The sequence below is a fragment of the Mauremys reevesii genome, unplaced genomic scaffold (assembly GCF_016161935.1).
Source record: "Mauremys reevesii isolate NIE-2019 unplaced genomic scaffold, ASM1616193v1 Contig2, whole genome shotgun sequence".
NCBI classification, from domain to species: Eukaryota; Metazoa; Chordata; order Testudines; family Geoemydidae; genus Mauremys; species Mauremys reevesii.
Genome location: NW_024100826.1, coordinates 3,603,824 through 3,619,689, shown reverse-complemented (window position 1 = coordinate 3,619,689; position 15,866 = coordinate 3,603,824). Strand labels below are relative to the sequence as shown.

General features: G+C 48.3%; 1 protein-coding gene across 1 annotated transcript in view; it reads left to right on the top strand.

The window, feature by feature from the left end:
- Window positions 1–15,866, top strand: part of LOC120393401 (NACHT, LRR and PYD domains-containing protein 3-like) — a 49,955-nt gene that overhangs the window by 13,799 nt on the left and 20,290 nt on the right. Inside the window, 1 exon segment of the mRNA XM_039517897.1 lies at window positions 3,524–3,694. Coding sequence (XP_039373831.1) covers window positions 3,524–3,694 — 171 coding nt within the window.

Genomic DNA, 15,866 nt, shown 5'->3' with positions numbered 1-15,866 from the left:
ACAGTGTGGCCCGTTTAGGCTCAGGCCTGGCATTTTTATGCCTGAATGGAATGTTTGTCCCTGGCTGTAACTTGAGTGGGCAATCGGCTGCTGTGTGGGGCAAGACATCTGCATTTTTACCCCAGAGACATCATTGTAGTCACTGTATTTGGATGGAAGTTGAGGACCAGTTCAGTGGGTGGCTCTGCCAGGCCAGATGCCCTACTTTGTGACCACCAGGGAACTACTGTCCACTGCCCACTTCCTGCCATTAAGCTGTGCTGCTGGCTGAATTCTGAGTGAAAGCTGAGTTTAGTGCACACCAACAGAGAAAGAGGTTGAGGAGGGCCAGCTATGAGATTCCCAGGATCAGAGGGGAGTGTGGGGAATGGATGACATTGAAGTGTAGGGTCTCTCAATGCCCTTGGATAGTAACCTCGAGAGGAACGGTTTCTGCAGCCACTGGTCCAGAGAGGATAAGTGGCACCCATTGATTGTCTACTAGCTCCAGAATGGGCTTGGGCCACAGGGGACTCTGTAGCGTCCATGCTGATTTTGTGGTGATAAAGCTGCCCCAAGTCAATGAACAGGGGGCCATTTCTGACTTTGGTGGAGGAGGGGACTAATTTAACCATGATTCCAGGGGCTACTTAGGCACATGAAAACTCTTTTTTATTTTTTTTGGCAGATAATAACTTAGGAATTAGTGTTAGGGGGCTTATTCCTTCACCCTCTCACTTCCCTGGTCCTTCTCGCATGAACAGAAAGCAGCAATACCCGAAATACAAAGGTGCAAACAATTCAATGTTTATTGGGGTGAACTTCCAGCAAGGATGATTCCAGTTCATTCCTCAGTGTCCCCCTTCCCAGCTCTGACACCACAGAACCTTGCCTGTGTCCCTGTTCCCATTCCCACTTAGCAAAACACTATTCCAATTCCCCTACCCCCAGTCCCTGTTCCCATTCCCCCCTTACTTCCTGATTGACTGCAGACTATCTAGTAAAACTTGAGTTCTGCTTAGCTATACCTTAACCAATCATATAACTGAAATTTAACTAACCAATCCTAACATACTGTAGCATGGTTATTTAACCAATTATATCCCACCACCTTAATTGGTTTACACCCAACAAAATTCATTATACAGCAGACAGAAACAATCACAGAACCAGAGATTATACAGACAAACAATAGGCAAGTGGAGATGACAGTGATAGAACAATACAGAAATTAGGGGAAAAAAACAGGAGTACTTGTGGCACCTTAAAGACTAACAAATTTATTTAAGCATGAGCTTTCGTGAGCTACAGCGTCACATCCCAGCTATTGATAAGTAAGTTCTTGTCAGACAGGATGCTATCAAACTAAGTTCCCTTTTACATCTTCTAGGCTCTTCCCTTTCTCTGGAGGTGACAGGAATATCAGGACAGGATTGTATTCCTAACAGCCCAATAGCACCTTATTTCAATGTGACTAGTTTGGAACGTGAGGATGTGACCATATACTTCCCAGTTTATGGCTGTCTCTGCTGCATAGCCAAAGGCCTTAGCCTAAGAACCAGGCCTTAGACTGTCACAGTAAGAGAAGGCCCTTACACAGACAGACAGTAATTTTGATTCTTTCTTTTATACCTCAACCATGAGAAAAATAGGGCGGGGGGTTAGGGTTAAAACGTTGGTTAAAAAATATGGGTGCTCTTCTGATACTGAGAAACACGAAGGACTAAGCACAGCTCTATGCAAGAGAAAGGATGCTCATGTAATTAAATTGCTGGAACAAAACTCAGAGTCTCTATGTGACCTTGGGGAAGTCATTAAATCTCTTATGGGTCTCAATTCTCCATTTGAAAAATGACAATAATAATATTTCCTTTCTCTACTTTTTACCTTTCTGGTCTATTTAGATTGTAGGATCTTCAGGGCAGGGACTGTCTGTATGTAGTGTTGCTCCTTCTTCTAGAACCAGTGTCCTGTTTTGACACCACCATTACCCTCAGCCAAGTGGTGGCAGGTATCCAGCACCTTTCAGATCAGAGGAGAAATTGGTGACAGGGAGTCTGGGTAAACTCTAAGTGAAACTTGTCATATTTACATTTATTCACCTGTTTTGGAATGAGAGGGTCACACAGCAGAGGCGTCTCTTCCAGAGATCTGAGCCCAGCACCAAATTCCCAGAGAGAAACTCTGCCTCCAGAATAGACTCTAATCAGCACCCAGAGCAAAGAATAAACTCCTGTACTGTTGGCACAGCTACCTCCTTCCCAAAGCTTACCCTGGGCACCACTCTTCATTTGAGAGATGCCTCTCTTTTTTTATCCCAGTTGTGTCCTTCTTTCCCTTCATGTGTCCTCTCCCCAGTTTGGGGGCTTTTTCTCCTCAACTTCTCATTTGCTTTCCCTCCGTTATTACCTTTAAAGTTTGTGGAGCTCTTCTACGTTGCTTTATCAAGAACACCCTCTCCCCACCTCCCCAGACTAGGGCTTATCTCCATAGTTTCCCACATTGCTCTACCATGATGAATGAACCTGGGAGTCCCCCAGAGAGTGGGGGCTTCTCTCCCTCATACAAATTCAGGGCTCCTTTTCCCTCTCAAACATTAGGACTTCCCTCCCCATTTGGTGGAGCAACCATATTTGGAAGGCAACTGTAGTGATGGAGGATGCCATGCAGGTAACTGTTGAGATAGGAGGGGTGTCACTACATGTGTGCAAGATTTGGCAGCTGTCGGTGGTGCAGAGGGTTCCCCATGAGGTAGGGCAGATGGTGGAGTGACAGTATGTGACAGCCATGCTGGGGGCTGGTCACTGAGATGCACATGTTCATAGCCAGGCTGCTGCCATAGTTCCACACTCCGCTGGCTGGCAGCTCCCCCAGGAGCCCAGACTCTGCAGGGGGATGCAGAATCCAGTAGAAAATTTCTGTTGTAATAACCGCACCAGAGTTTCTGGAACAGGCCCTGCCAACAGGTCACATGGTTGCCCTCCTCTCAGGGGCTCTTCTTCCCCAAACTTTAGGGATCCCCCTGGTTGTGGGGCTGTTCTCTGTCTTCATATCCCCCCCAGCCTTTGCTCCCTGGTCTCATAGAAAGGTGGGTGTGATGCTACCAGTGCTGGGCCTCACAGCTGCCTCCCCTCCCCGGGCCTGAGGCTCAGAGCTGGAGGCAGAGACAGGAAACATCTGTGTCCTGCAGGGGAGCAGCAGAGCCAGTGTTGGGGCAGTGGAGGGGCAGGATATCCCAGCTCCTCTTGCTCTGAACCTGGCCCAGGTGTACAGGGAGAAGCCTGCATTGATTAGGTTACACCATTGTGGGGCTGATCAGTGCCAAGTCCAATCTGATTGGATGAGAGCTGGGTAGGTGGGACTTAGGGTGCCCGGATGGCTGCCCCTTAAATTCTGGTTGGTCAGTGGAAAGCATGAGGGGCGGTGCTGTGTGAGGAAGTCTGACCCAGAACCTTGGCTGGTGGGCGGGACTGCCTGTCAGAACAGTTGTAACGGGCCCTGTTAACAATGTAATCCCCCTCCTCTGCGTTTTTCTCTCCTGCAGCTTGGAGTGGGGTCATCTCACAGACGCTGGGTGCGGGACTCTCGCCGCTATTCTCAGAACCAGCCAGAGCCTGACAGAGCTGAAACTGCCTGATAATAAACTGGGAGATGCTGGAGTGCGGCTGCTGTGTGAGGGACTGAAACACCCGAACTGCAAACTGCAGACACTGGAGTAAGTAACATTTGGCCTCCTCTGTGTACTTACAGGTACATGGGCGCCGACTTATATGGGCTCCTGGGGCTTTAGCCCCAGGAATATTCACAGACAGGGGCTCTGCTCCAGCAATATTTGGAGCTACGTTTCTCCCCTGCAGTGCGCTGCTGGCAGCCCAGAGCCTTTTAAATCCCAGCCGCGGCAGGGAAACAGAGGGCTCTGGGCTGCCTGCCGCGGCAGGGAGCCCCGAGCCCTCTGATTCCCCGCCGCGGCTGGGATGTTATAGGCTCGGGGCGGCCCGCCGCAGCCGGCCGCCCAGAGCCCTCTGATTCCCGGCCGCGGATGGGATTTAAAGGGCTCTGGGCTCCCCGCGGTTGCAGGCAGCCCAGAGTCCTTTAAATCCCAGCCGCGGCTGAGATTTAAAGGGTTCTGGGCTCCCCGCCGCAGCGGGCAGCCCAGAGCCCTCTGATTCCCGGCCCCGGCTGGGATTTAAAAGGCTCTGGGCTGCCTGCCGCGGCGGGGAGCCCGGAGCCCTCTGATTCACGGCTGCGGCTGGGATTTAAAAGGCTCTGGGCTCCCCGCGGTTGCAGGCAGCCCAGAGCCCTTTAAATCCCAGCCGCAGCTGAGATTTAAAGGGCTCTGGGCTCCCCGCCGCAGCGGGAAGCCCAGAGCCCTCTGATTCCCGGCTGCGGCTGGGATTTAAAAGGCTCTGAGCTCCCTGCGGCTGCAGGCAGCCCAGAGCCCTCTGATTCCCGGCCGCGGCTGGGATTTAAAAGGCTCTGGGCTCCCCGCTGCAGCAGACAGCCCAGAGCCCTCTGATTCCCGGCGGCAGCTGGGATTTAAAAGGCTCTGCGCTCCCGCGCAGCAGGCAGCCCAGAGCCCTCTGATCCGGCGGCTGGGATTTAAAAGGCTCTGCGCTCCCTGCGGCTGCAGGCAGCCCTGAGCCCTGTGATTCCCGGCCGCGGCTGGGATTTAAAAGGCTCTGCGCTCCCCCCGGTTGCAGGCAGCCCAGAGCCCTTTAAATCCCTGCCGCAGCTGAGTTTTTAAGGGCTGCGGGCTCCCCGCGGTTGCAGGCCGCCCGGATACCTTAAAGTCCCAACCGCGGGTGAGATTTAAAGGCTCTGGGCTCCCGCCGCGCAGCGGGCAGCGCAGAGCCCTCTGATTCCCGGCCGCGGCTGGGATTTAAAAGGCTCTGAGCTCCCCGCCGCGGCGGGCAGCCCAGAGCTCTCTGGTTCCCGGCCGCGGCTGGGATTTAAAAGGCTCTGGGCTCCCCGCGGTTGCAGGCAGCCCAGAGCCCTTTAAATCCCAGCAGCGGCTGAGATTTAAAGGGTTCTGGGCTCCCCGCCGCAGTGGGCAGCCCAGAGCCCTCTGATTCCTGGCCCCGGCTGGGATTTAAAAGGCTCTGGGCTCCCCGCGGTTGCAGGCAGCCCAGAGTCCTCTGACTCCCAGCCGGGGCTGGGATTTAAAGGGCTCTGGGATCCCCGCGGCTGCCAGCAGCCCAGAGCCCTTTGAATCCCAGCCTCTGTCCGCTGATTGCCCCCTCCCCAGAACTCTGCCCCAACTGCCCCCCAGAACCTCCACCCCCTATCTAAGCCCCAATGGTCCTTGTTCCCCGATTACCCCCTCCCGAGACCCCTTTCCTAACTGCCCCTTGGGACCTCAGCCCCTATCTAAGCCTCCCTTCTCCTTGTCCCCAACTGCCCCCGCCGGAGTCCCCACCCAACTTCCCCAGGACCGCACCCCTACCTGGCCCCAGATAAACCTCTTAGACTCCCATGCCTATCCAATTGCTGCCTGTCCCCTGACTGCCCCTTCGAACCTCTGCCCCATCCAACTCCCCCTGCTCCTTGTCCCTTGACTGCCCCCCGGAACTCCCTACCTCTTCTCCAACCCCCAAACCGCTTACTGTGCCACTCAGACCAGCGTATCTGGCTCCATGCAGCTCCAGACAGTTGCTGCCATGCTCCCCCATGGAGCCCACAGCCCTCTCCCACCCCAGCACCTGCCTTCCAGATTTGAACACCTCAAAATTCAGGAGTGCTCAAGCTCGGTTTGGGCAGCTTTTACTTCATTTCTCCCAAATCAGTTTCCCCTGCAAGGTGCCAACTGAAGGTGTTGGAGAGCAGAGAGATCAGGTGGCCTCCTAATGCCTGGAAAAGAGACAAAGGCCGGAGGAGGGAGTGTCAGTGCCTGTGCGGACTTCTGGGAAGTGCACGGTGTGGAAGGGAATGCTGTGATGCTTTGGAACATCTCCATACAAAGCCAGTCAGGACTCTGGGGGAGCCTCCTCTCTTGGAGCATACTGTCTCCAGGGCAAGAAGCTTACACCTTCCTGGGTCTGACCTCGGAGCATTCAGCATGCCCTTCCACGTCATGCACTTTCCACAGCGAGTCTGCCCAGGCTGGTCCTGGGGCAACCAGAGGTCGCTGCACCCCAACTCCGCAGTCAGATGTGACTCTCAGCCAGACAGTAAAACAGAAGGTTTATTAGATGACGGGAACACAGTTTAAACAGAGCTTGTTGGTACAGAAAACAGAACCCCTCTGTCAGGTCCATCTTGGGGGGTGGGGAGCCCAGAACCAAGTTCTGGGTCTCTCCCAATTTCCCCAGCCAGCTCCAAACTGACACTCCCTCCTCTGGCCTCTGTGTCTCTTCTGGACAAGGAGGCCACCTGATCTCTTTGTCCCCAACACCTTCAGTTGGCATCTTGCAGGGGAAACTGAGGCACCCACACAGTATTCAGAGAAAATATTAAGAACATTCCCACTTCATCACAACAGATGCAACAAAATATAATACTGTATATTGAAGTAGGCAAGTGCTGCTTCTGACTTTCCACTTTTAATTGACCCTTGTAATCTTGTGGCACTGACGCGTTGTAGCTTCATTTTATATCGGCTTACAGGGTGGGAGCGGGGGGGCACCACCATTTTGGGCCCCACCAAAAATTATACAAACCTGCCGCCTATGTACAGATATCCTCTGTGTAAAGTGCTTGCCACAGTGAGAGATGGTGGAGGGAAGTAAAAGATTATTTTCCTCTCTTTTACACTCTGATGTTTCTCGAACTCTGTCACCTCATTACCCTCTGCCTACAGTAAGTAGTAGTAGCTGGTTGTCAACTCCCAAGCACCACCAGCCTTTCTCTCACTCAAGCACTCTCCTTTGGGCTTATGCTAGACCCAGTTTTGCCTTCCAGGCTGACAAGAGGGGCACCTTAATCACTAAATCGCTGATTCATTCTCCTGTGATATCCAGCCCCTGACTCTGGTTACTCACAGAAGTACCAGAATCTCTACACCCAAAGATGTAGTGTACCCCAATTTATCAGAGTTACTGTCAATCACTGCTCCTGTTCTCCACACAGCACTTGTGAACACTTACAATAAAAGCAGAAGTAGGTTTATTTATAAAAGAATAAAGATTTATCCAAGAAAGACAGAAGGTGATGGGAACAATTGGTAGTAAAGCAAAACAAGATCCTAAAGTGTGAACCTGGGTTTATCTTTGTCAGTAGTTGCCCTTCCTATCTAACAATAGGTTTTCCCCACAAAGTTCAGTCAATTGCAGAACTAACCGGTTTTATAAGAACCAGGATCCAAATATTCAGGACAGCCCCCAAACTCCTCAAGGCTTTCTTTACTAAATACAGTGTGCCTTTTCCTACACTCTGTTATACTGAAAACCTTCATTTGTTATATTCATAGCAGGGAAATCCTCTGCCTTTCGTGATGTTCCTTTTCACCGCCAAGTGGTTTTGATCATTTGCCATGTTCTTTCATGCTTTTCCATAGAATGTTCTGGGATGTAGCAAGGGTAGACAACACAGCGTTCTGTAGATACATTACATGTTATACTTGATGAATAAATATCCCGTAAGATGTGTAACTTTTTGGGGCTCTTGCTCAGTAGTGCAATATCGTTGGCTAAGTCTTGGTCATCTTGGCACTTGCTGTCTACCTATGCCATACTGGTATTTGTGTTACTAATACACTTCTGCATTGCTGGATCTTGTGTCTGGGTCTGTCAGTCCCAATCCCAGATAAAGTGTGGAGGGTTGAGTGCAAGGCTAAACACATAGACTCATAAAAACAGCTCACCAGTTATAGAAAAAGAACCAGGCTACCATTCCAGTAAAAATGAACACTGCTGCCCCTTTGTGCTTCAGGAAGGCTCCTGATGAAAGCCAGTCTCTGGAAGCCAAGGCCTTGTAAAGTTGGACGTTGACAGCAAGATAATGCTGGAATGTGAGAACAATGTTTCACACATCAAAGATCTTGCAGATCATGAGAGTTATGGACAAGTATAGACTTGAAATCCTGGGCATCAGTGGATAAGAAGTGCTTCAGGCGAGAGAAGAAACATATGATTTACTCAAGGCATAGTGACAACAAGCACTCAGAGGGAGTAGTTCTCATTATGACAGATTCTGCAGAAAAATCATTAATCAACTGGGAACCTACTAACCAGCGCATCACAGATGCCAGACTCCAAACCAGATTCCTAAAGATGTCAGTTATACAGAGCTGTGCCCCAGCTAATCAGGTTGCTAGAAAGGGAGACCAGATGATGGTGTTCTGTGCTGCTGTGGGTCTGTGCTGTTCCTGTGTCATTTGTGGAGCTCCAGTGTTAACTGCACCAGCGTAGCTTGTAGCTTGCTGATTCAGCAGATCTCAGTGTTAATCATAAAGAAAGACCACAGGCTCAGTTCTCTGGCAAAAGCTCGGTCAGGTTCATTGTCGACAAGGCGCAGTTTCAGAGCCCCGACTCAGTGGTTACAGATACACTGACACATGTATGCCCATGACAATCAACATAATGTTCTCCTCTAGGCAAAGCTACCCCTCTTATGACTTCTCCTTTGATACCTTGATACAAACAAGTTGCATGTTACACTCCAGATGTTCTTAGTTATCATCCTTGTACCTGATAGCTCAAACAAAACTTTCTCATCCATTATCCTGTCATTCTCTCCTTATCTCAGAGGGGTCTCTGGGTTCCTGTTCCATCCTCGCAGACTAGGAATGGGTTTGCTTGGTTATCTGATACCTAGTGTTACTATTTTGACATGGCCTACTTTGGTCCACAGCCTTACTATGGTTCATACTTTTAGCCATGGCTAGGCCTCAAGCAAGGCCTCCAGATGATAGAACGGGGTAGGCAACCTACGGCACACGTGCCGAAGGTGGCATGCGAGCTGATTTTCAGTGGCACTCACACTGCCTGGGTCCTGGCCACTGGTCCGGGGAGCTCTGCATTTTAATTTAATTTTAAACGAAGCTTCTTAAACATTTTAAAAACTTTATTTACTTTACATACAACAATAGTTTAGTTATATATTATAGACTTATAGAAAGAGACCTTCTAAAAATGTTAAAATGTATGACTGGCACGCAAAATCAGTCCCTACGGCAGAGCCTGAAGCCAAGCACCAGCCAGAGCAGCGTACCCTGGGCTTCCAGATCATTAGCCAGTGACTTCTCCAATTCAGTGGTTTCACTTTCTGTTAGAACATCAACAGCAAAAACGTATTGCTTGGATCTTGTTTAGTAATGTAATGTAAATTATGTATGTAGATTATAGTACATTTAGGCCTTAGTGTGGGATGTCTTAATTTCAAATTTAGTTTTAAATACATTTTCTTTTTAAATATAAACCTATATAATGTATATACTACTCTGCTTTCAATGAAAGCTGACTTAAAGATTTTTTTTATAAACTTTTTTTTTCTACACCCTACTTACTTGTAATTTCAAGTTTAAGGCAAAAGCAGAACATGACAGTAGGCTTATTTCTGCCGGGTTGGCTTGTTGACGTTACTGCTTTGAAGTCAAGATTAAAAACAAAGATTTAAGTTTGTGCGAAGTGGATTTTTTAGCTTTTTTCACCAACTCTGACTGGAAGCCAAACACTCTGGCCATTGAGCTACCATCTTTGGCCCTTTTACAGAAACTCTTCCACAATTTTAGACCTACTTTATGGGGCTCACTGCATGTCACTGTTCACCACCAGTTACAGCATTAATTTGGTCAGCAGAACCTCCATATGCTTGTCCTTTAATCATGGTTTATGGTAGTTCGATGGTCCAAATGATGCTCATCAGCCACTGTCGTATGTGTGGAGGGGAGGTGTCTTGTTTGGGTTCCAGTGTTTCAAACAAAAGTGTCTCCAATGAGCTTCTCTTGTCACCAAGTGAATTATCACCAATTTATTCTTTCCCGTGCAAATACTGGACCTCAGGTGCTAGCCTAATAAATTCCCCATTTTGTTTAAGATAGTTGTATTTTTTAACTCCACCAGAGAGGTCCTTTGGGGCTATCTGCCTGTCCCAAATCAGGGTAAAGGAGGAGGGTTGGGCGTGGGGCTAGCAACTCCACCCTGTAAAAATCAGCTTGCTACAGAAACGCCAACAATAGAGTTAACAGAGACTTTTAGCCTGGAAAAAGAAGGGTCTTCAACTCGAAGATGCATGACGCTGGGTGGTGAAAGCCGCGAGGAAGCCACTAAGCCGATCACCCTTCTTGCAGCCAGGAGGATTACCATCGGCACATGGAACGTGAGGACCATGTACGAGTCAGGAAAGACGGCGCAGATTGCAGCAGAGATGAGGAGCAACAACCTGACCCTACTAGGCATTAGCGAGACAAGATGGACGCAAGCTGGACAGAGACGACTGTTGACAGGAGAGCTGTTGCTGTATTCAGGACATGAAGAGAGCGACGCACACCACACACAGGGAGTAGGCTTCATGTTGTCCAAGCAGGCACAGAGAGCACTGATTGGTTGGGAGGCACATGGTCCCAGGATCATCACAGCATCCTTCAGAACTAAAATGAAGAGGATTAAGATGAATGTTGTTCAGTGCTACGCTCCAACCAATGACAGTGAAGAGGAGGACAAAGACTACTTTTACAACAGACTCCAGAAAATATTAGAGACTCTCTCAGACAAAGACATTACCATCCTTATGGGAGACTTTAATGCCAAAATTGGACCTGATAACACAGGATACGAACAAGTCATGGGGACCCATGCTCTGGGAGAGATGAGTGAGAATGGAGAGAGATTTGTGGATCTGTGTGCACTTAACAATCTGGTCATAGGAGGCAGCATCTTTCCTCACAAGCGGATCCACAAGAGTACCTGGGTATCGCCAGCAGGCATGACAGAAAACCAGATCGACCATGTCTGCATTAGCAAGAAGTTCAGAAGATCCTTGCAGGACGTTAGAGTTAGAAGAGGAGCAGACGTGGCGTCCGACCATCACTTAGTGGTGGCCAGATTGAAGCTGAAGCTGAAGAAGAACTGGATAGACGCGTCAGACAGAAGAGCGAAGTACAACGTCAACCTTCTGAAGGACCATAAGACCAAGGAAGATTTTGGATTGACGCTGAAGAATAAGTTTTCAGTACTACAGGATCGGTCTGAGGAAGAGGAAGACAGTGTACTCAACAGATGGCAGAAAGTGAGAGACACACTTAGGTCAGCATGCCAGGAAGTGCTTGGAATTAAGAAACACCAGCAGAAAGAGTGGATCACAGCAGAGTCCTTGACAAAGATAGAAGACAGAAAGAAGAAGAAGGCAGCAGTCAACAACAGCAGGACTAGAGCAGCAAAGGCCAAAGCTCAAAAAGAGTATGCTGAAGCCCACAGAGCAGTGAAGAGGAATATTAGGAAGGACAAGAGAGATTATGTGGATGGACTGGCAGCAGAAGCAGAGCAGGCAGCATACAGCGGTAACATGAAACAGCTGTACGATACTACCAAGCGACTGTCTGGAAAGTTCAGCAAGCCAGAACGTCCCGTCAAAGACAAGCAGGGAAAGTCTATAACAGGAATAGAACTACAGATGAACAGATGGGCGGAGCACTTTGAGGAACTCCTGAACAGACCAGCACCATCAAATCCACCAGACATCGACCCAGCCAACGAGGACCTCCCAATCAATTGCGATAAACCAACCAGAGACGAGATCAGAAAAGCCATCACCATGATGAAGAACAGGAAGGCGGCTGGACCTGACGATATCCCAGCAGAGGCCCTGAAAGCAGACCTGGATGCCTCAGTGGAAATGCTGTACCCCCTCTTTGAGAAAATATGGGAAGAAGAAGTGATTCCGGCTGACTGGAAAGAGGGATATCTCATCAAAATCCCCAAGAAAGGAGACCTCAGCAACTGTGCCAACTATAGAGGAATCACACTCCTGTCAGTGCCAGGGAAGGTCTTCAACCGAGTCCTCTTAGAAAGAATGAAGGATACCGTCGATCCACAGCTACGAGATGAACAGGCAGGTTTCCGGCAGAACAGATCATGCACGGACCAGATAGCAACGCTCCGCATCATAGTCGAGCAGTCTATGGAGTGGAACTCCTCGTTGTACATCAACTTTGTTGACTATGAGAAAGCATTCGATAGCGTGGATCGAGAGACCCTCTGGAAGCTCCTTCGGCACTATGGCATCCCAGCAAAGGTGGTCAACCTGATCAAGAATTCATACGACGGCATACACTGTAGAGTGATCCATGGAGGGCAGCTCACAAACAGCTTCCAGGTGCGAACCGGAGTCAGACAAGGATGCTTGTTGTCACCACTTCTCTTTCTTCTCGTCATCAATTGGATTATGAAGACATCCACTTACAAGCGTAGGAATGGAATCCAATGGTCATTGTGGACCCAGCTTGATGACCTGGACTTTGCCGACGACCTTGCACTCCTTTCGCACAGTAAACAGCAGATGCAAGAGAAGACCAACGTAGTGGCAGCCACGTCATCACAGGTTGGCCTCAACATCCACAAGGACAAGACCAAGATCCTTAGGATCAATTCCATCAGCAACGACCCAGTCACACTGAATGGAAGCCCCCTGGAAGAAGTGCAGTCCTTCACCTACCTAGGTAGCATCATCGACCAGCAGGGTGGCACAGACGCAGACATCAAAGTAAGGATTGGTAAGGCAAGAGCAGCCTTCTTACAGCTCAAGAACATCTGGAGCTCCAGAGAGCTGTCTTTGGCAATAAAGATTCGACTGTTCAACTCCAACGTGAAATCAGTCTTACTGTATGGAGCTGAAACCTGGAGGACAACCAAAACAACCACCAGAAAGATCCAGACCTTCATTAATAGCTGCCTCAGAAGGATTCTCCAGATCCGCTGGCCAGACACCATCAGTAACATCCACCTCTTGGAGAGGACCCATCAACTCCCAGCAGAGGAAGAAATTAGAAGGAGAAGGTGGGGCTGGATAGGACATACACTACGCAAGCAGCCAACCAACATCACCAGACAGGCACTGCAGTGGAACCCCCAAGGCAAGCGGAAAAGAGGCCGCCCAAGAAATACCTGGCGACGCGACCTTCAGGTTGATAGCAAAAAAATGGGCTATACCTGGAACCAGCTAGAGCAAATGGCCCAGGATAGAAGACTATGGAGATCTGTTGTTGGCGGCCCATACCCCGGTTGTGGTGACGGGCATGAATGAATGATGAGTTGTATTTTTTATTACATTAAAACAACAGCTCTGCTGTAGTTAATGTTCAGACCAGCTCCCTGTCCCCCGCTTCCCTCTGTGTGCTTGGCTCTGGGAGCAACTGCCCATCCATGGGAGGCTGACCCTCATCCCTTCCCCCCTTCAAGTGAGCCTGGTACCAGGAGCTTTGCCTGTTGGGGGTGTCTGAGCCTGTTTCTATACATCACATATGAACCAGGATCTCGGGAAACCCTGCCCTGTAGCTTAGAACAGGCATGCTCAGAGCATGCACCAAGAACACACTCCTGAGACAGGTATGTTTGACACACATCAGAAACTCTCCAGCATTAACGGGGGAAGAAAACACTCACAGAAATGAATGGAGCAGTTCACATGTCTCAGAGCTATTTTTTCAGTCTGTCTTCACCTCCATGGGGTATTCTCTTTCAGCTGAGAACATCTCATGAGATGAATGGGCCACTTACCACCCCTCTGAGCCTTCAACTTTGAGGTGTGAAACCCGCCTTAGGTAGAAATTTGAGAATACACTGTAAATGTCTGGGAAAAGCTTAAGGTAAATGCCCACACAATCTTAACTCCGCCCTCTCTGAGTGATGTCTCAGAATGCCCATAACACACACACTTGCACTCTGCCTTTTCATTGTGCTTGACAGGTGCTGCCTGCCCTTGTCATACACTCAAACACAGAGCCTACTCCCCTGAGAGAATGCCACATCTGTAAAATGTAACAGCCAGTTCATACCCTTTTACAATCCCTTCAGACTTGCACACAGGTTAACACCTAAACTTTTACTTTCCTCTACCCACCATTAAATCCACAGACTGCTCTCATATTCCACCTCACTACTGACAATAGCCATAATACCCCAGTATCCTGCTACTGACACAACCTACACAATTCTATACTGGAATAATGCAAATTGAAACTTCATGGTTCACATGCTCCTCCCTCTTTTGAGAATACACACAGAGGCAACTCAGACCCAGATCTCCTCATATCACTGTCACAGCTCTATGATGATACTCCTCATGCTAATCCCTAGATATCCTCATATCACAATCACAGCACTTCCAAGATGCTACAATTTATTCCTCCACCATTCAGTACAGTTACACCTAACACAGTGAATGCATCTGGAGGGCATGCCCTTAATTCTCAGTGGCTATTGCCAGCTCCAGGGGGCAGAGTTAAGGTTGTATGGGTGTTTACCTTCGCTCTGTATTTCCTGGTTTTCTGAAGTGCGAGAAGGGCATAAGCTGTCACTGAGCAACCTTAACACTGAATTAAACAAGATTTTTATTATTTAATTATTAGTGTATTACAGTATTGTTTAAGTGCCTCAGCCATGATCAGGGCCTCAGCGTGTTAGGCACTGGACATGTTGTAATGGCAGGTGTCACCAGGGAGTTATGTTATAGTCTTCCAAGTTCTTTTTAGCACATAAGCAAGATTTTAGTCTTGGGGCGATACGTGTTTTGCTTGTTGTATTGGGATTTGCAAGATTTGGTGGAGATGCAGTCCTGGGAAGGAGGGAGCTGTGCAAGCAGCCAGAGAGTTTGCTGACTGCTTTGCGCTCTGATTACTGTCTATTCTGGTGGCAGGTTTTTCCTTGGGAATTTGGTATTGGGATGAGATCCCTGAAAGAGGAGACAGCCCTTTAGGCTGCGTGACCATCCAATTCCAGGACAGACAAAGGGAAGGGGAAGGAAATATTACAATTCACATTTTTCAGATGAAAAATAGAGACCCAAAAAGATGTTATGACTTGCCCGAATTTGCACAGGTAGTGTATGTTAGAGCCAGTAACTGAACACAGATCTCCCGAGTTCTGATCCAGGGCTTCAACTACACAACTGGACTGTCTTGTGCAGAGACCTGTGATCATTCTTGTGTTTTTCTGTGTGACGGTGTAACCTTTACAGAGATACGTTACATGGCATATGTAGCATGAAACATATTCCAGTTATGTTATATATACACATTCATAAGCATATTTCCAAAAAGCCTTATGGGGTGCACCGTCACACTCAGTTTCAGAAATGTGCTCTGTTAAAATGGAAATCTTTTAGAGATGGAAAGAAGGAGAAGGAAGAACCCAGAAGCAGATCTGAGTAAACAGACTCATTTATTGCAGTACTTGTTCCCCTCAACCCAGTTGTCGAGTAAGCAACGTTAGCTACACTGCATGCTTTTATCTAAGTTAATATGCAAATATATTTATTTGCTATCATACCCCCCAAACCCACCTTACACCCTGAGTCTGTGTGTAACTGCAGCCTGCCAGCCGCACTTGGGTTACCCTCTTCTTCTCACCAGTCTTGGTTATATATCAGAGTGACCTCAACACACCCCCAGTCCCAGATTCCCCCAAAAAATGTATGTTCTGTACTGCCAAACCCTCTTCTGTAGAGTACAAATTATATAAAGTCTGTCATTTATTTCATAGAAATAATATGCCAGTTTACGATTTCAAACACTACAATTTAAACACACTGGATTAGATAAAACAATGAAACAAGTTTATTAACTACAAAGAGATTTTAAGTGAATACAAGGAATGAGGCATAAAGGTAAAAAAAATGGTTACAAGAAAAATAAATATAAAATATTTACTAATGCCAACTTAACAAGCTACATTAGATTGAAATCAAAGATTCCCACCACATGCTTCAGCAGATCACTGACCAAATTGTTAGGTCAG